General features: G+C 37.0%; 1 protein-coding gene across 1 annotated transcript in view; it reads left to right on the top strand.

Annotated features, from left to right (window-relative positions):
* The window catches only part of RABEP1 (rabaptin, RAB GTPase binding effector protein 1), an 81085-nt gene that overhangs the window by 13845 nt on the left and 52042 nt on the right, over positions 1-15198 (top strand). The window contains exons 3-4 of the mRNA XM_006899807.1: positions 8574-8777; positions 12212-12372. Of these exons, the coding sequence (XP_006899869.1) occupies positions 8574-8777; positions 12212-12372 (365 nt within the window). The remainder of the gene's footprint in view (positions 1-8573; positions 8778-12211; positions 12373-15198) is intronic.

Here is a 15198-nt window from a genome sequence, read left to right as displayed (position 1 = left end):
GAATGAATGGAATTCCAAAATCTCTGTTGATGTTCATTGAAATGAAAAATAAATAAATTAAAATATTTTAAAAAAAAAAGAAAACCCTGTGATGCTACTTTGTAAAGCTAGAAATACAAGTAAGTTGTTCCATAATCTCACTCCCAGGAATATTCCCTACAGAGCTAAAACTCCTGACAGAAACAGAGGAACATCAGTGTTTATTGCGACATTATTCACTTTAACATAAAGATAGAAATTAATATAACTGCCCATCAGCAGACGAATAGATAAACTGTGTTTGAGGGCTTAGAACTATAGTTTTGCGGCACTGCTTGATTAGTTGGCCTAACAGCTCACATAGATAATATTGTACATCCTAGTTTGGTGAATTGTATCTGGGATCTTAAATGATGAAATGCAACTTTTCTCATACAATGAATTAAGTAATACGGCCTTTCCAGCCTGACCTTCCATTTTATGATTCTAGACTCTTTGCCTAAGCTTAAAGCCTCAATCTAAAGGGAGCTTTTTGTAGGATTAGGGTAAGATACATCTTGAAGCCTCATGCTACTGGAAGGTGTGACTCAATTTGCCATGTGTGGAGTGTGATTTATAGAAGAATGCTCTTGAGAAGTTCAGTCCTCTACATCTAACCTGATCCAGGTGTGTCAGCATCTGGCAGCTGCAGGCCCCTGACCTGTGCTCATTGTTTATTCATCTTTGCAACCATATGTATCGGTCTGCATCATTTACAACTGTATAAGCCATTTTCCCCTGATGGCTTTGCAGTTTTTGTGAGACTTCTGGCAAATCCCAAAACACAAAAGAGAGGGCTGAAGGGAAGAGAAATAACTGATGTCAGAAAATGGAGTGGTACAGTAATTAGAGAAATTTGGACATTTAGAACATTTTTAAACTCTGCCTTGTAGAAACTAGTCTTCTGCTAATCATTGTAAAAGAAGTTGTGTACAAATACTGACTTCTGTGTGTCTGCAGCAAATGAGAAAAGATCAGAGACTCAAAGAACTGCTGCTACCAGTTATTCAGACCAGGGACACAATAGATGTGCCTCTATAGAATGGGACAGTAGTTCAGAATAAGACATAAATTGCTAAACAACGATAAAAACCTCACTATAATCTCAAGACTTCTGGATCAATAGTGTCTTAAGGCATCCCTAAGACTATTACCCTGGCATCTTTTTTTAAACTTGGTGCTCAAACCACTTCTAGTGGTCACCTTTCAGCCAAAAGACAGGGTAGTTCATGAGTCATTAGTACTTTGCTCTTCTGCACAGTCGTCTAGATGAGACCTAATGGTCAGAATTTACTTTAGATTGTAGATGAGAAGGTAAGAGAGGACAGGGAATCTTGGTTAATGAAAACAGAACAACCAGAATGGAAATAATGAGAATGCTGACATATTGTGTAAAGTAACCAGTGTCACTGAATAGGCATAGAAATTTTTAAGTGAGAACCTAATTTGCTATGTAAATTTCCTCCCCAAATCTCAATAAAATACTTAAAGATAGGAGAAATAATTCAGGAATGGTAGTGGAGATCTTAAGGATTTCACTTTCAATAATGGGTAAAACAAGTGGGCAGAATATCAAGCAAGGAAGTAGAAGGGTTGAATTACCCAATAAACTAGTATGGCACATGTCCCCTTAAATGCAGTGTGTATTGTTTCTGAAGTCTCATGGAACATACTCCAAAATAAATTATATTGTAAGCCATAAGACAAACCATAGTACATTTTTAAAGGATTGAAATAATATGAGGTATGTTCTTTGACCACATTGAAGTAAAGTTTTAGATCAGGAGCAAGTAGAAATTTGAGTAATTCACAGATATGTAGAAAGTATACTTCTAAATAACAAGCAGGTCAAACAAATTATAAAGAAAATCATAAAATGCTTTGAGATGAATAAAAGTGAAAGCATATAAACATTTATGGGATTAAATGAAGACAATGCATTGAGAAATTTCCAGCTATAAATGCATACATTAAAAAAAGACAGACCTGAAATCAATCTAGCGTTCTATTTTTCTTGAGATTTTAATAAAAGTATATAAAGAACTTGGATTTCCATTCATTCATTGTTGCACATTTTCTTCCATGCCTCCCCTCCCTCAGTTAGCTTTTTTCTTTGGGGGGAAAAAAAAAGTTATTTCATTGTTATACAGCCCCAGCACTACCACCACTTTATTACGTAGCTCTTATTCTGGACTCTAGTCATGCCAATAATACCTAATTATATATTCCTTTTATTCCAAGTTCTCTCCCTTGGCTATTTCAGTGCCGTGTACATTATTTATCCCCTCTTTTCTTAATTTCCCCCAGGCCCCCATGTCAGTCCCGTTTTATAACAATGGCATTATGCAGTATTTGTCTTTTTGTGACTGAGATATTTCAGCATAATGTCCTCCATGGTCACCCATTTTGTGTAATATTTAATGAATGCTTTGGTTTTTCAGTGCTGCATAATATTCCATTGAGTGAATATACCACACCTTCTCTATCCATTTGTTTGTTGATGGGCACTCGGGTTGTTTTCAGCTCTTTGCTATTGTGAAAAGAGCCATAATAATCGTAGGTGTGCATATATCTGCTTGGGTGGCTGTTCTCCTTTCTTTAGGGAATATTCCCAGTAGTGGGATTCTAGCATTCTACTTTAAGATACTGAAAAATAGAAGAGTCAACAAAACCTAAAATAGAAGGTTTTAAGTTAAAACTGTCTATAAACCTAAAATAGAAGCTTTTATGTTAATGTTGTTGTTAAGTGCCATTGAGTCGCAGGTGACTCATAGCGACCCTGTGAAGGAGAGTCCTTGACGCTTGGGTGCCTTTCATCCTCTCCAGGTTCATAGGGTTTCCGGAGGCAAGCTATTATGGAAGTGGACGCCAGTCCTCCTTCCACTTTAGGTTAATATTTAAATAAAATAATAAAATTAAAGCAGAAATGAATAAGGATATTTAAAAAACCAGTAAAGCAAAGTTGACTCTTTAAGAAAGATCAAGACGTGAGGGCGATCTGGCTGCGACATCTGTCACCCCACTGATCGCCAGGGTTGATTCGGCTGATCTGGCTGGCTAGGCGGGTGTCCCCTTCCTCCCTCACGGATCCACGTGCATCCCTCGCGAAGCTGCGTGCTCGCTTGAAGAGGACGGCCATACCCAATAGAAGGAAGACTGTCCTTCGGTCAAGGGTATACAAGTAGCTGCGCTCCCCTGCTAGAACCTCCAAACAAGCTCTCAAGAAAGATCAACAAATTTGACAAATTGACTTGATGACCAAAGAATGAAAACAGGCAAAATACTGTTGATTTCTAGCAGTAAAAGAAATTGAGACAATACTATGAATAATTATATGTCAATAAATTGGGGCAAATTCCTAAAAAGATATCAACTATCAAAACTGACTTAAGAAGAAATAGAAAATCTGAATAGACCTGTAATTGTTAGGTGCCATCAAGTTGAGTTATGACTCATAGCGACCCTATGAACAAAAGAGCTGAACTCTATTCTATCCTGCACCATCCTCACACTTCCTAACAAACACGATCCGGTTGCAGCAGTGGCAGTATCAATCCACCTGGTTGAAGATTGTCCTCCACTTCAACGACCCTCCACCCTTTCCAGCATCATGTCCTCCAAGGAATAGCATCTCTTAGCGACATGTCCAGAGTATGTGAAGTGAAACCTCATTATTCTTGCCTCCAAAGAGCACTCAAGCTGTACCCTCTTCAAGACTTGTCTGTTTGTTCTCTTATGAAAACATGTTGAAATGAAAGAGCTGAACAAATGATTTCAAAAGGCAGTTTGGGAGGATATAGTATTATAATTGAATGTGCAGAGCTGGAATTGGAGAATAAAAGGGGACTAACTCACTCTGCATTTCTCAAGCTGAAAAACAGATTTAAGCCTCATGTAGCAATATTGAAAGATATGATGGGGAATATATTGAATAACCCAGAAAGCATCAAAAGAAGATGGACTACAGAGTCAAAGTACCTGAAAGAATTGATTGACACTGAAAAATTTCAGGAAATACTATATGAACAGGAGCCAGTGGTAATGAAGATCTAGAAAAAGAGAAATCTTAATTTTAAAAACTACTTAAACTTATACTAAAACTCTCTGGCTTTGCTAGTGAACATTGTTGTTGTTGTTGTTGTTATGTGCCATCGAGTCACTGTGACTCATAGCAACCCCATGTACAGCAGCCCTATACCCTTCTCTATCCTGTGCCAGTCTCACTGTCTCTGACACCTATCCCTCCTTATCCCAGTCACTGAGTCAATTCACTTCATAGAGTGTCTTCCTCTTCTGCACTGTCCCTCCACCCACCTAAGCATAAGCATGACATCATAAAGAATTAACACTAGTCCTTCACGTACTCTTCCTAAAAATACAGAGGAAGCATTGCCAGTATCAGTTCTATGATGCAAGAATTACCCTGATACAACCAACAAAGACATCCCAAGAAAGAAAGCCATATACCAGTATTGTTTAGCTTTATAGATCCAGAAATGCTCAACAAAACGCTTGTTCTTTTTAGTTGCTGTCAAGTTGGCTGTGACTCATAGCAATCCTGTGAACAAATGGTTAGAATTTTGCCCTACCCTGTGTGTCATCATCTCTGTTTATTCTTGAGCCACAGTCTTCGTGTCAATCATCTTGTTGAGAATCTTCCTCTCTTTTGCTGACACTCCACTTTTCCAAGCATGATATCTTTTTTCCATGGACTGAACTCTTCCTTGCTACTTAGGAGGACTCTGTTTTTACTTTCTCCAAGACATACTTCTTTGTTCTTTTGGCAGTACTCTTCTCCACACCATATTCGTTGTTCCACTTTCAGATGCATAGGAATTAATTGAAAAGACTATGGCTTGAATCATGTGCACCTTTGTGGTTAAGCTGACATTACCACTAATTAGCACCTTGGAGAGGTACTTGACAGTAGAGTTTTCCAATGCATTACATCTTTCTATTTCTTTACTGCTAGTACCAAGCACTTGCAGAAGATCAAAGACTACAGCCTTCAATATAGATTGCATTTATTATTTTTAGTAATAAGTATTTTATACAGTAATCATTTACAGAAAGAAAATACAATATACAAACTGCAGATAGACTCTGAAGAATTTTCAGTGATTAACAAGTTTTAGCAAAGTCCTTTAGAAGCAATTTCTTTTGGGTTTACAGGAATACTTACTGTTATATTGTATGTTTTGTAAATTCCAATAAGTCTGTCTGAAATTTTAAACATGTTATTACAAAGAGAAATTCTTTTTAATTGGGCATTTTTTTTCTTTGTCCATATATATAAAATGCAACAGTAGACACATTTTTAAAATCCAAGGCAGCGTCAGTCTTATCTATGAAGTAAAGGGGAATGGGTTTATAATGGTGAAGAGCAAATACTAAAGCCAAGGAACTAAAGGTCTCCTCTCTTCTAGCAAGGTTGAAGATCTTCCAACTTTTCTTAGGTGTATAGATTGCAGTTTTTTTTTTTATAGATTGCAATTTAATATCAAGTAAACTTCTGTATTTACCCTGGAGCAGTGGTCAATTTTATGATAGATGGAGCAAGGACTGCAACTGCTAATGATTTTGTCTTGCTTGGATCCACATTAAAAAATGTGTTGGACCTATTGACTTTTTTCCCCCAGTTTTTTTATTATTAATTTTAATAGACATTTACAGAGGTTTTGGATTTCTATTCATTCATTGCCGCACTTTTCTCCCTGCCCACCCCTCCCCACCAGCTCGCTCCCCCCTCCAAAGAGAAAAAGAAAAAACAATATTCCTTCATTAGTATACAATTCCCACATCCCTTCCCCCCACCCCCCACCCCAAGTACACTTCTCTATGCAACCTTAATTCTGGATTCCTGTGCTATAATACTCAATCATATATCGCCTCTAATTTGTTCTTTATCTGTTTCAATACAATATACATAATTTATCCAGTTTTTTTGTCATACCCCAACCCTGATGTCAGATCCATTCTACAACAGTGGCACCATGCATGCAGTATTTTGGACCTATTGACTTTTATGTTTCCTGAGAGTATTATTGCAATACCCCAAGGCCAGCAAAGTATCCCTACAGGGTGTTTAGTTATAATTAAGAAGTTTTCATAACTTGCCTTCTCCTCCACTCCCCCCACTCTGGCTCTCCTGTATACATGGATCTGTTTATAACATATACTAACATGAATGCAGAAATATCATCTATCTAACCTATCTGGTCATTGGTACAGTCCCTTTCCACATTTGTATATCTGTTCATTTTGCTTGTATGCCTCTATACCTTTTTGTAAATGAATGTTTACCATTGCTGATAGTGCAGGATTTGAATATATAGTGTGTCAGCTTGTATGGACTGTATTTCTTGTACACGTCTCTGTGTCTCAACTTCCTTTAGTGATTTGTTGTTAGGTGCTATGGAGTTGAGTATGACCCATAGCTACCCTGTGAACATCAGATCTGAACCCTGTCTTATCCTGTGCCATCCTCACAATTTCTGACACCCTTGAGCCCGTTGCAGCAGTAACTGTATTAGTCTGCCTGGTTGAGGGTCTTCCCCTCTTTTGCTATCCCTCCATTTTCCCAAGCATAGTGTTCTAAGAAATAACCTATAGCAACATGCCTGAAGTGTGTGAAATGAAGCTTTATCATCTTTGCCTTCAAGGAGCACTCTGGCTGCACCTTCTCCAAGACATATTTGTTCTTTTGACAGTACCTGGGATATTCAGTATTCTTCTCCAGCATCACAACTCAGTGGTATTAATTCTTCTCTATCTTTGTTCAGTATTCATTGTTCAGCTCTCAGTTGCATAGCATGTAACTGAAAAGACCATGGCCTGAATTAGGCACACCTTAGCCCTCAAACTTACATCATTGCTCCATAATAATTTGGAGAGGTTCCTGACTACAGACTTCTCCAGTATGTCTTCCAATCTCCTGATTGTTGGCCTGATTGCTATATTGATTGTGGACCCAAGTAAAATGAAAATATTGACAACTTCAGTCTTTTCTCTATCTATCATGATATTACCTATTTTGTTTTTTGACATTGAGGTATAATCCATATTGAAGGCTGTATTCTTTGATCTTCTGAAACAAGTGCTTCAAGTCTCACTTTTTTCAAATTAGTAGGAATAGAACTATGAAGAGGCCTTCCCCCCACCCTTTTTCCAAATAGTAATTGATCACTTAATTGTTTTAATGACTAGATAACCCTTATATTGTTAATTAAAAATTAATAGACTTGGGGTACCCAGCATGCCATAACTCTAGAATCTGTTAAATTGATGTATTTTTCTAAGTTAACATTTTTACATTGAAAACCCAATTTTTCACTACACTGTCTGCATATATTAAAAAAACATAAGTGGAATGGGATAGCCCACGTTTGACTTCTAATTACGAAGAGGAACAGTCCCCATCAACAGCATTCATAATACAGAGCCAGTTCCTACAAGGTCAGACTTGACCTCTATGCTCCCACCACTTGTACTGCTCTGCTGTTCTTGTTAATTGGTGCCATTGAGTTGACTACCACTCATAGTGACCCTGTAAACAACAGATCTGAATCTTGCCCTATTTTGTAGCAACCTCATGTTCTATACCATATTCAAGTCTATGGTTGCAGTCACTGTGTCAATCTGTCTTGTTTAAGATCTTCTTCTCTTTGCCTGACTCTTCACGTTTCCCAGCATGATGTCTGTATCCAAAAACTATCTCTTCCGATAACATGTCCAAAGTATGTGTGATGAAGTTTTACCATCCTTGCCTCTAAAAAACACACTGGTTGTACTTCCTCCAAGATAGACTTGTTTGTACTTTTAGCAGTTCATGGGATATTCAGTGCTCTTTTCCAGTATTACGTTCAAAAACATTGGTGGTTCTTTTGTTAATGCTTATTCATTGTCCAACTTTTAGATGAATAGAAAGTAAAAGACCATGGCATATATTAGATGCACGTTGGTCTACCACTCTATTACTGGGGCTGAAATGTGTTGCAGTGACCCATACAGATCTCACAGGACCATAATCATGGTTAGGGAGTTTACTTGAGAAGTTAACAGATTACAGTTCTTCAGTCAGGACAATTCAGGTTTGGTCACAGGCCCTATGACATTCAGCTCATGGCTTAGGTCATCGTTATAGAGTTCCCTTAGTCCTGCTACTTACAGCATCTCTCCTCAATCCTACAGCAAGCTTTGATAAAGGCACCTGGCTCTGCCTCTGTGGGCCACAATCTCAAGGCAGCTCTGTCACATAATCTCTGGTTCTCTGTTGTGTCTGCTGTTCTGAAGGATGTACACTACATAATCCACTGCTTCTTAGTGAGATTCCCACCTTTGTTACTTCACCTGCTCAATTTAAACGTCATTGGATGGGAAAAAAGTGATGAGTCTCATGATTTTTAGTTTACAAATACCCTATTTCAGGTTAGCACCTAGTCATGTGGTAAAAATCAAAGCTGGTGGGTAGGAAAGTAATTTTCATCAATAAACTCATAACATCACAGCATAACAACAATGAACCCTTAATAGTTTTTGCTCTTTTTCCCACCCAGAGGATCTGAAAAGGCAAAATGCAGTGTTACAGGCTGCACAAGATGATTTGGGTCAACTTCGGACACAGCTATGGGAAGCTCAAGCAGAGATGGAGAATATTAAGGCCATTGCCACAGTCTCTGAGAATACCAAGCAAGAAGCTATAGATGAAGTGAAAAGACAATGGAGGGAAGAAGTTGCTTCACTTCAGGCTGTAATGAAAGGTAAAGTCTAAAAGGTCTTTTTTCAGATTTATTGTGCATTGTATGATTTTTTAAAGCTGATTCTAATTTTTCAATTTTTAGAAATATTTCACTCATTAAAATCATTTGAACATTTTTAGAAGATTTTCAGCCATTCTGATTTGTGGCTTTACATACTGTTATATTCCAGATAGATTATCATCTTCATAACATAAAAGGGAAGCCAGTGACAGTGCAAATGGAGAATTGCAGTGAACACAGAAAGTGAGCTACATGTGAGCAGACATGATCCGGATGATGTTATTGCTTATACACATGACACTAAGCCAGTTGTTGCCCTTCTAGATTCGTTTTTATAAAGTAATGATCATCTGTGTGATGGAATGCCATACAGACTAGAACAGGCTTTTTGGATTTCCTCTCTTAAAGTGTTTTTGTTATGACACTTAAGAGTCAGAACCGAGATAGGGAGAGAGACATCATCCTTGGAAAGGTGAAGGAAACCCTCAACCAGATGGATTGACCCAGTGACTGCAGCAATGGCTTCAAGTATGTTAGAGATTATGGATGGGACAGGATAGGACTTGGTTCAGATCTGTTTCCATAAGTTTACTGTGGGTCATACTAGTGGTACCTAACAATGACATATTTATTCTTACATTTTTCTTTTTAGTATTAGACATATAACAACAATATATAACAAATATATATGTATATCTATATCAACAGTATATAACCAAATCAAACCCAGAGCACTGCTGTTGAGTTGATTCTGGCTCATGACAATGTACCATTGGGTTTTTGAGATAGTCATTCTTTTTTTTTCTTTTGAGACAGTAATTCTTTATTAAAGAGTTTGTCCATCTTCCTTCTAAGTAGCTGTAGGATTTGAACCTTTCATCCAACATGTAATTCAGAATGCCACTAGGGTTGCTTAGGAAGTTCATACAATATTGTTATGTGCTATTTGTACTATGTGCACTGGGGATGATAGGAGAATTGATGCCTCTGAACTGTGGTGCTGGCGAAGAGTATTTAATATACCATGGACTGCTAGGAGAACAAACAGGTTTGTCCTGGGGAGGGTGAGACCAGTCTGCTCCTTGGAGGCAAGGATTCTGAGGCTTCATCTGACATACTTTGGACACGTTGCAAAGCGAGACCTGTCCTTAGAGAGGGATGTCATGCTTGGAAGGGTAGAGGATCATCGCAGGTGAGGAAGACCCTCGATTATATGGACTGATTCAGTGACTAGGGTAACTGGGTTAGGTGTGTCAGAGACAGTAAGGTTGAAAGTGAGTAAGGATATAGCAGTGTGTAGGGGTGTTGTACATAGGGTCGCAATGAGTCACAGATGACTCAAAGGCACATAACGACAACCACAGTTTTGCAGCCTGTAATTTGCTAATGTCATCACACCTCTTAGTTGGTAGGTATTATTTCCAACTCCAAAGACAAATATTGGAATTGTAAAGACAGAGATTAAAAGTTAGTGAAAACTAAAGGGGGAAAGGGAACTCTGGAGACCTAGCAGTAAGGAGTTGCACTTCTAATCTGAAGGCACACAGTTTAAATCCCCCAGCTGCTCTGCAGGAATAAGATGGGCAGTATCCTCTGGTGTGATTTACTGCTTCTGAAAACCCACTAAAAGGTCAACTATAAGACAGTAACAGCAACAAGATGGGGTAGGTAGGTAGATATCTGACCTTAGTTAACTGATTTATGGTAACAGGGTTGATGGAACCTTGTCTTAAGTCAGAGGCTCCCTGTGGTTTAGTCTTTATCTCATGTTGATACTTGTGTTTAATTACTTCTCACATTTCTGAGATAACTATAAAGGTAAATTTTCTCCTGTGTGTTTGGGTTCCTGGATTTAGTTTTGTTCGTACTATAAATAGGAAATCAAACTCATTACTATTAAGTTGGAACCGACTCATAGCTGATCCTGAGACTGTAAATTGCATGGGAAGAGATTGCTCATATTTTACCCTGAAGAGCCACTGATGGTTTCCAGCTGCCTTTGGGTTAGCACTGCACCTTTTTATGTAGTATACCACCAGAGTGTTCCAATACGACAAGTGATGTCCTCCCCCCACCTTTCCTTCATATTTGAGTATACTTTCTGCCTTACTGCTCTCTTTAGAAGACAAGTAAAGCCAATTCAAATGAAATTCCTCTGAGTTTTTGTCTCTTATCTAGAGATTACTTTAGAGCTCATTTAAAAAACCAGACTATAGTGATTTACCAAATAGTTTATTTTTGTCATAGAAAATAAAATCCAGTAGTAGGTGATAGGGGGGGCTGGTATTGTGGTTTCATGATGCCACCAGTGTTCCAGGCCAGTCCTTTGGTTCCTTTAACCTTAGCATGTGGTTTTTCAGCTTCATCTTTGCTTGCTTTATGACTGCTCCTCCATTCAGCAAAGCAAAATTCTTCTCACTTTCTAGTATGTATCTCCTTATGCTTTATTGGCCATAAATGTGTGATTATCTGTAACATTGACTTCTCCAGAAAAATTAGAATTTGTTAATAAGGAAAAAGTAGTAGATATGCCATATAATGTTTTAAATTATATTAAAGATAGTTTCTGAAGACTTCCTAGAATTTGTCTTAATTTAGAATCTTGAGCTAGAGTTAAGTATTCCAGAAATACCTCCTTTTTCTCCCCACAAGTAATTGATTTGAGGTGTTATATTTGTCTTTGGAGTAGTAGTGTGGTGTTTTAAGAACATAAATGTGGAGTTTGCCATATATTTGAATTCTAGGTCTGTTTTCTAGTTGTGAAACTTTAGCCAAATTATTTAACCTTTGTTATGTTCTTCTTTGGTAGTTTTGGTGACCTTGTGGATAAGGAATTACACTGCCATCCCAAAGGCCAGTGGTTTGAGACCACCAGTTGCTTCTTGGGAGGAAAGCAAACATTCTCCTCCCTTGTAACTTACAGTTTCTGAAAACTTGTTGCAGGGTCAGCCATCAGTTAAGTTCTGACTTGACAGCAGTGAGTTTTGTGTTGAGATGTTCTTACCTGCAAAATAATTTGTTGGCACATGAGTATTTTGAAGTATATTCACTCATTCATTTTCTTTGCTGTCAAGTTGACCCATAGCAACTCTCTATCAGATTTCCTAGGATGTAATCAAAATGGCAAAGAGGAGAGGCAGCCTGTCTTTTTCCTGAGTGGTGGATTGTGGATCTGAATTGCTAGTGATAGACCGCCTCTTGGTTTGCAGTGCAACTTGCTATAAACTACACCATCAGAGTTCCTTGAAAATTAGAGGTGATTCTTCAAAGCACTTAGAATGATTTCTTCACACTAGAACTATCAATTTTAGTACTTAAGTGAATTAAAAGCTTTTATTAAAGTAGAAATAAGTTCTATGTAACTTCTTTTAAAAGAATATCAGCACATTTTTTCCTTAATGCTTAAATATTAAATATCTGGTGATGTTTTATAGAAACAGTTCGAGACTATGAGCATCAGTTCCACCTTAGGCTGGAGCAGGAGCGAGCACAGTGGACACAGTATCGAGAATCTGCAGAAAGAGAAATAGCTGACTTAAGGAGAAGGCTGTCTGAAGGTCAAGAGGAGGAAAATTTAGAAAATGAAATGAAAAAGGTATGAGAAATGTATTCATCCCTAGGAATATTTGAATCTAAACGGCAAAGTGCTTTAAGAATATGGTGGTAATAGAATCTCTGCATACATGTTTTCCGTTAACTGCTTGGACATAGATTTAAATATAATACCAGATAATTTTATGTTCTTCCCCAGATAGAACTATGACTTATTCTCTAAGCTTCTTCAACTATTTGATCAGATACTACAACCTCGTGAGCCTTATCCTGAGAACCCCATGTAGCATTGCAATGTCCTTGCCTCCCATCCACACACTGATCTCCCTTACCCTGCTCCATTTTGTCTTTTCTGATAGTACATATGTTCTTAAAATATACACTTAATTCTTTTTATTGTTTGCTGTTTACTTGCTAGACTGTGAACTCCCTGAGGACAAGAAACTTGTTGATTTGTGTATTTTAAATGACTAGGTGCTCAATAAATATTTACTAAATATATATTACTGGTTGGTGACTGTGTCTAAACAAAAACTTCAGAACATGTGTTGGTTTTCTTATTTTCTAAGTATGTGTTTTTTCTTGTGTGATGGATGCATTTCATGTTATGGCTGGGAAACCAATGGTGCTCAAATGTAAGTCAGCTAATTATAAGATGAGCTATTTGTTGCATAAATAAATCTTAAAAATTTTGCAGTCAGTTCCTTACATAAGCTTTTATTTTATTAGTTTATGTACATATTTAAAATAAAGTAGCTATTTTTCTTTTCATTTGCATGAATCTTAATCCTTGGTTCATATATAGGTCACTGTGAAGCACTTAGAAAGTTATTCATCTTCATATACATTTTATTATCTTTTTTTTTTATTACTGTGAAAACCATCTAAGAATCCAGCACCCTAAAAAGAAAATAAATACCTAGAAGTCTTGTTTTCCATTCTGTCATTTTAGAAAAAAACTTAATCACTACAGTCACTTTATTAGCTACTGTACATATTCTGAGCAATTTTCACTTTTTTCTGAGTTGTTTTAGATGTATTTTTATTTGATGCCATCACTGACAATCTTGCCACAAGTGCATGAGGTTAGTTCTTTTTATATTCTTCTAATATATCAGTTTTCATGATCTGACTTTTTCTCATTTTTAAATTATATTTTTAAAAGAAACTATTTTTCAGAGCAGTTTTTTATTTATAAGAAAATTGCAAAGATAGTCAAAGAAATCTTTCTATATACTCAACATCTAATTTTTTCTATAATTAACATTTTCTTTAGAGCTCAGGAATGTGGAAGGACAGAGTAAAACCCTAGAGGAGATGAATTGACACAGTAACTGGAGTAATGGGAGTAGGTGTGTCGGAGTCAGACTGGCTCAGGATAGACCAGGGTGCAGAGCTGTTGTGTATAGGGTAGTAGTGAGTGATAAGCGACTCGATGGCACATAATAACAACAACATGGAGCTCTGATGGATAATGACAAAGACTGTGCTGCCATCCCAAAGGCAAGAATCGTCCAGCTTTCATGAGGGGATGTTGGGCAGTCTCCTCCCATAATTATTGCTTCTGAAAACCCATTGGAGGGTGAGCTGTGAATCGATTCTGACTTGTCAGTACACAACAACAATTAGTGGAACAATTTTGATTTGTTAATATCAACTGAAATCTGTTCTTTATGATAAGATTTTTTTTATTTTTTAGCTAATGCCCTTTTTTCCTTTACAGAATCTCATCCAGAATACTATATTGCATTTAGTTATCTTGTCTCCTTGGACTCCTCTTGATTATTCTCATATTTTTTTTTAATGATCTTCTATCATTTTAAAAATGATCTTTGAAAGTTTTGCTTACAAGGATACTTAGCATTTCCAGTCATGAGGCTACTGCGTTTGTATTAATAAGTAGTCAATCTGTGTTAAATTCCTTGGTCTCTTTTCTCCTTTTTTCTTTTCATTGCTATTGTTGTTTGATGTCTTTGAGTCATATGACTCATGGTGACTCCATGAACAACAGATCTGAACTCTGTCCTATCCTACACTGTCTTTATTATCCCTGACACACTTGAGCCCACCTCTGTATGCATCCCAAATTAGCCTTGACTGTAAATCTATATATTTTTTTTTTATAAATTGACAAAGTAGAGAATCAGTGAAGGACAGGATAACTCTTTTTTTTATTTTTTATTTTATTATTTTGTGTATGTGTGTTTGTGTACCGTCAAATCAGATCTGACTGGTACAGGAGGAGATTGCCCCTCCTTCTCCGGCAGAGCACCTGGTGGATTAGAACCTCATATCTCTGGGATTGCAGTGCAGCTTCTTGCCACTAGGCCACCAGAGCTCCCCTGACTATAAATCTATTTTAAGCTAAAAGATGTTCTTTTTAAAATGGAAGATAAAGCAAAATAAATTATTAAATAACTTTTTAGGACTAGAAAATAAAGTGAACTCTTTTTTGGGGGATATAGACTTTTAGTGATATTTCCATTCACATTTTGTCATCGTAATATTTCTTCTTTCCTGAACAACTATTTTGGATAAGTCTTAAGTTCATACAAATTCTACAAAGTTCATTTTTATTTTCAGTGGGCGGAAAATAGCTAACTTTTTTAAAGTCTGTCTTTGTTTCTACGTATGTGTATTTTTGTGTGTGTGCAATTAATGAAAATGATGTTTATCAGTTTATTAATTTATATTTTATTCTGTTTTAGTCCATATTTTTAAGGATGAGGACAGAAAACAATATGTTCAGAGGTTTTAAAATTTTATTTATTAATACACAGCTTTAGTTTGCTTGGCTCCATAGTCAACAGTCTTGGCACCAGCAGCCAGGAAATTAAAAGGCGCATTGCCATGGGAAAGTCTGCTGTTA

The sequence above is a fragment of the Elephantulus edwardii genome, unplaced genomic scaffold (genome assembly GCF_000299155.1).
Source record: "Elephantulus edwardii isolate Elephantulus edwardi_28Jun2011 unplaced genomic scaffold, EleEdw1.0 scaffold00267, whole genome shotgun sequence".
NCBI lineage: Eukaryota > Metazoa > Chordata > Mammalia > Macroscelidea > Macroscelididae > Elephantulus > Elephantulus edwardii.
Note: the sequence above shows the minus strand (reverse complement) of the source record. Positions and strands in the feature narration are given on the sequence as shown.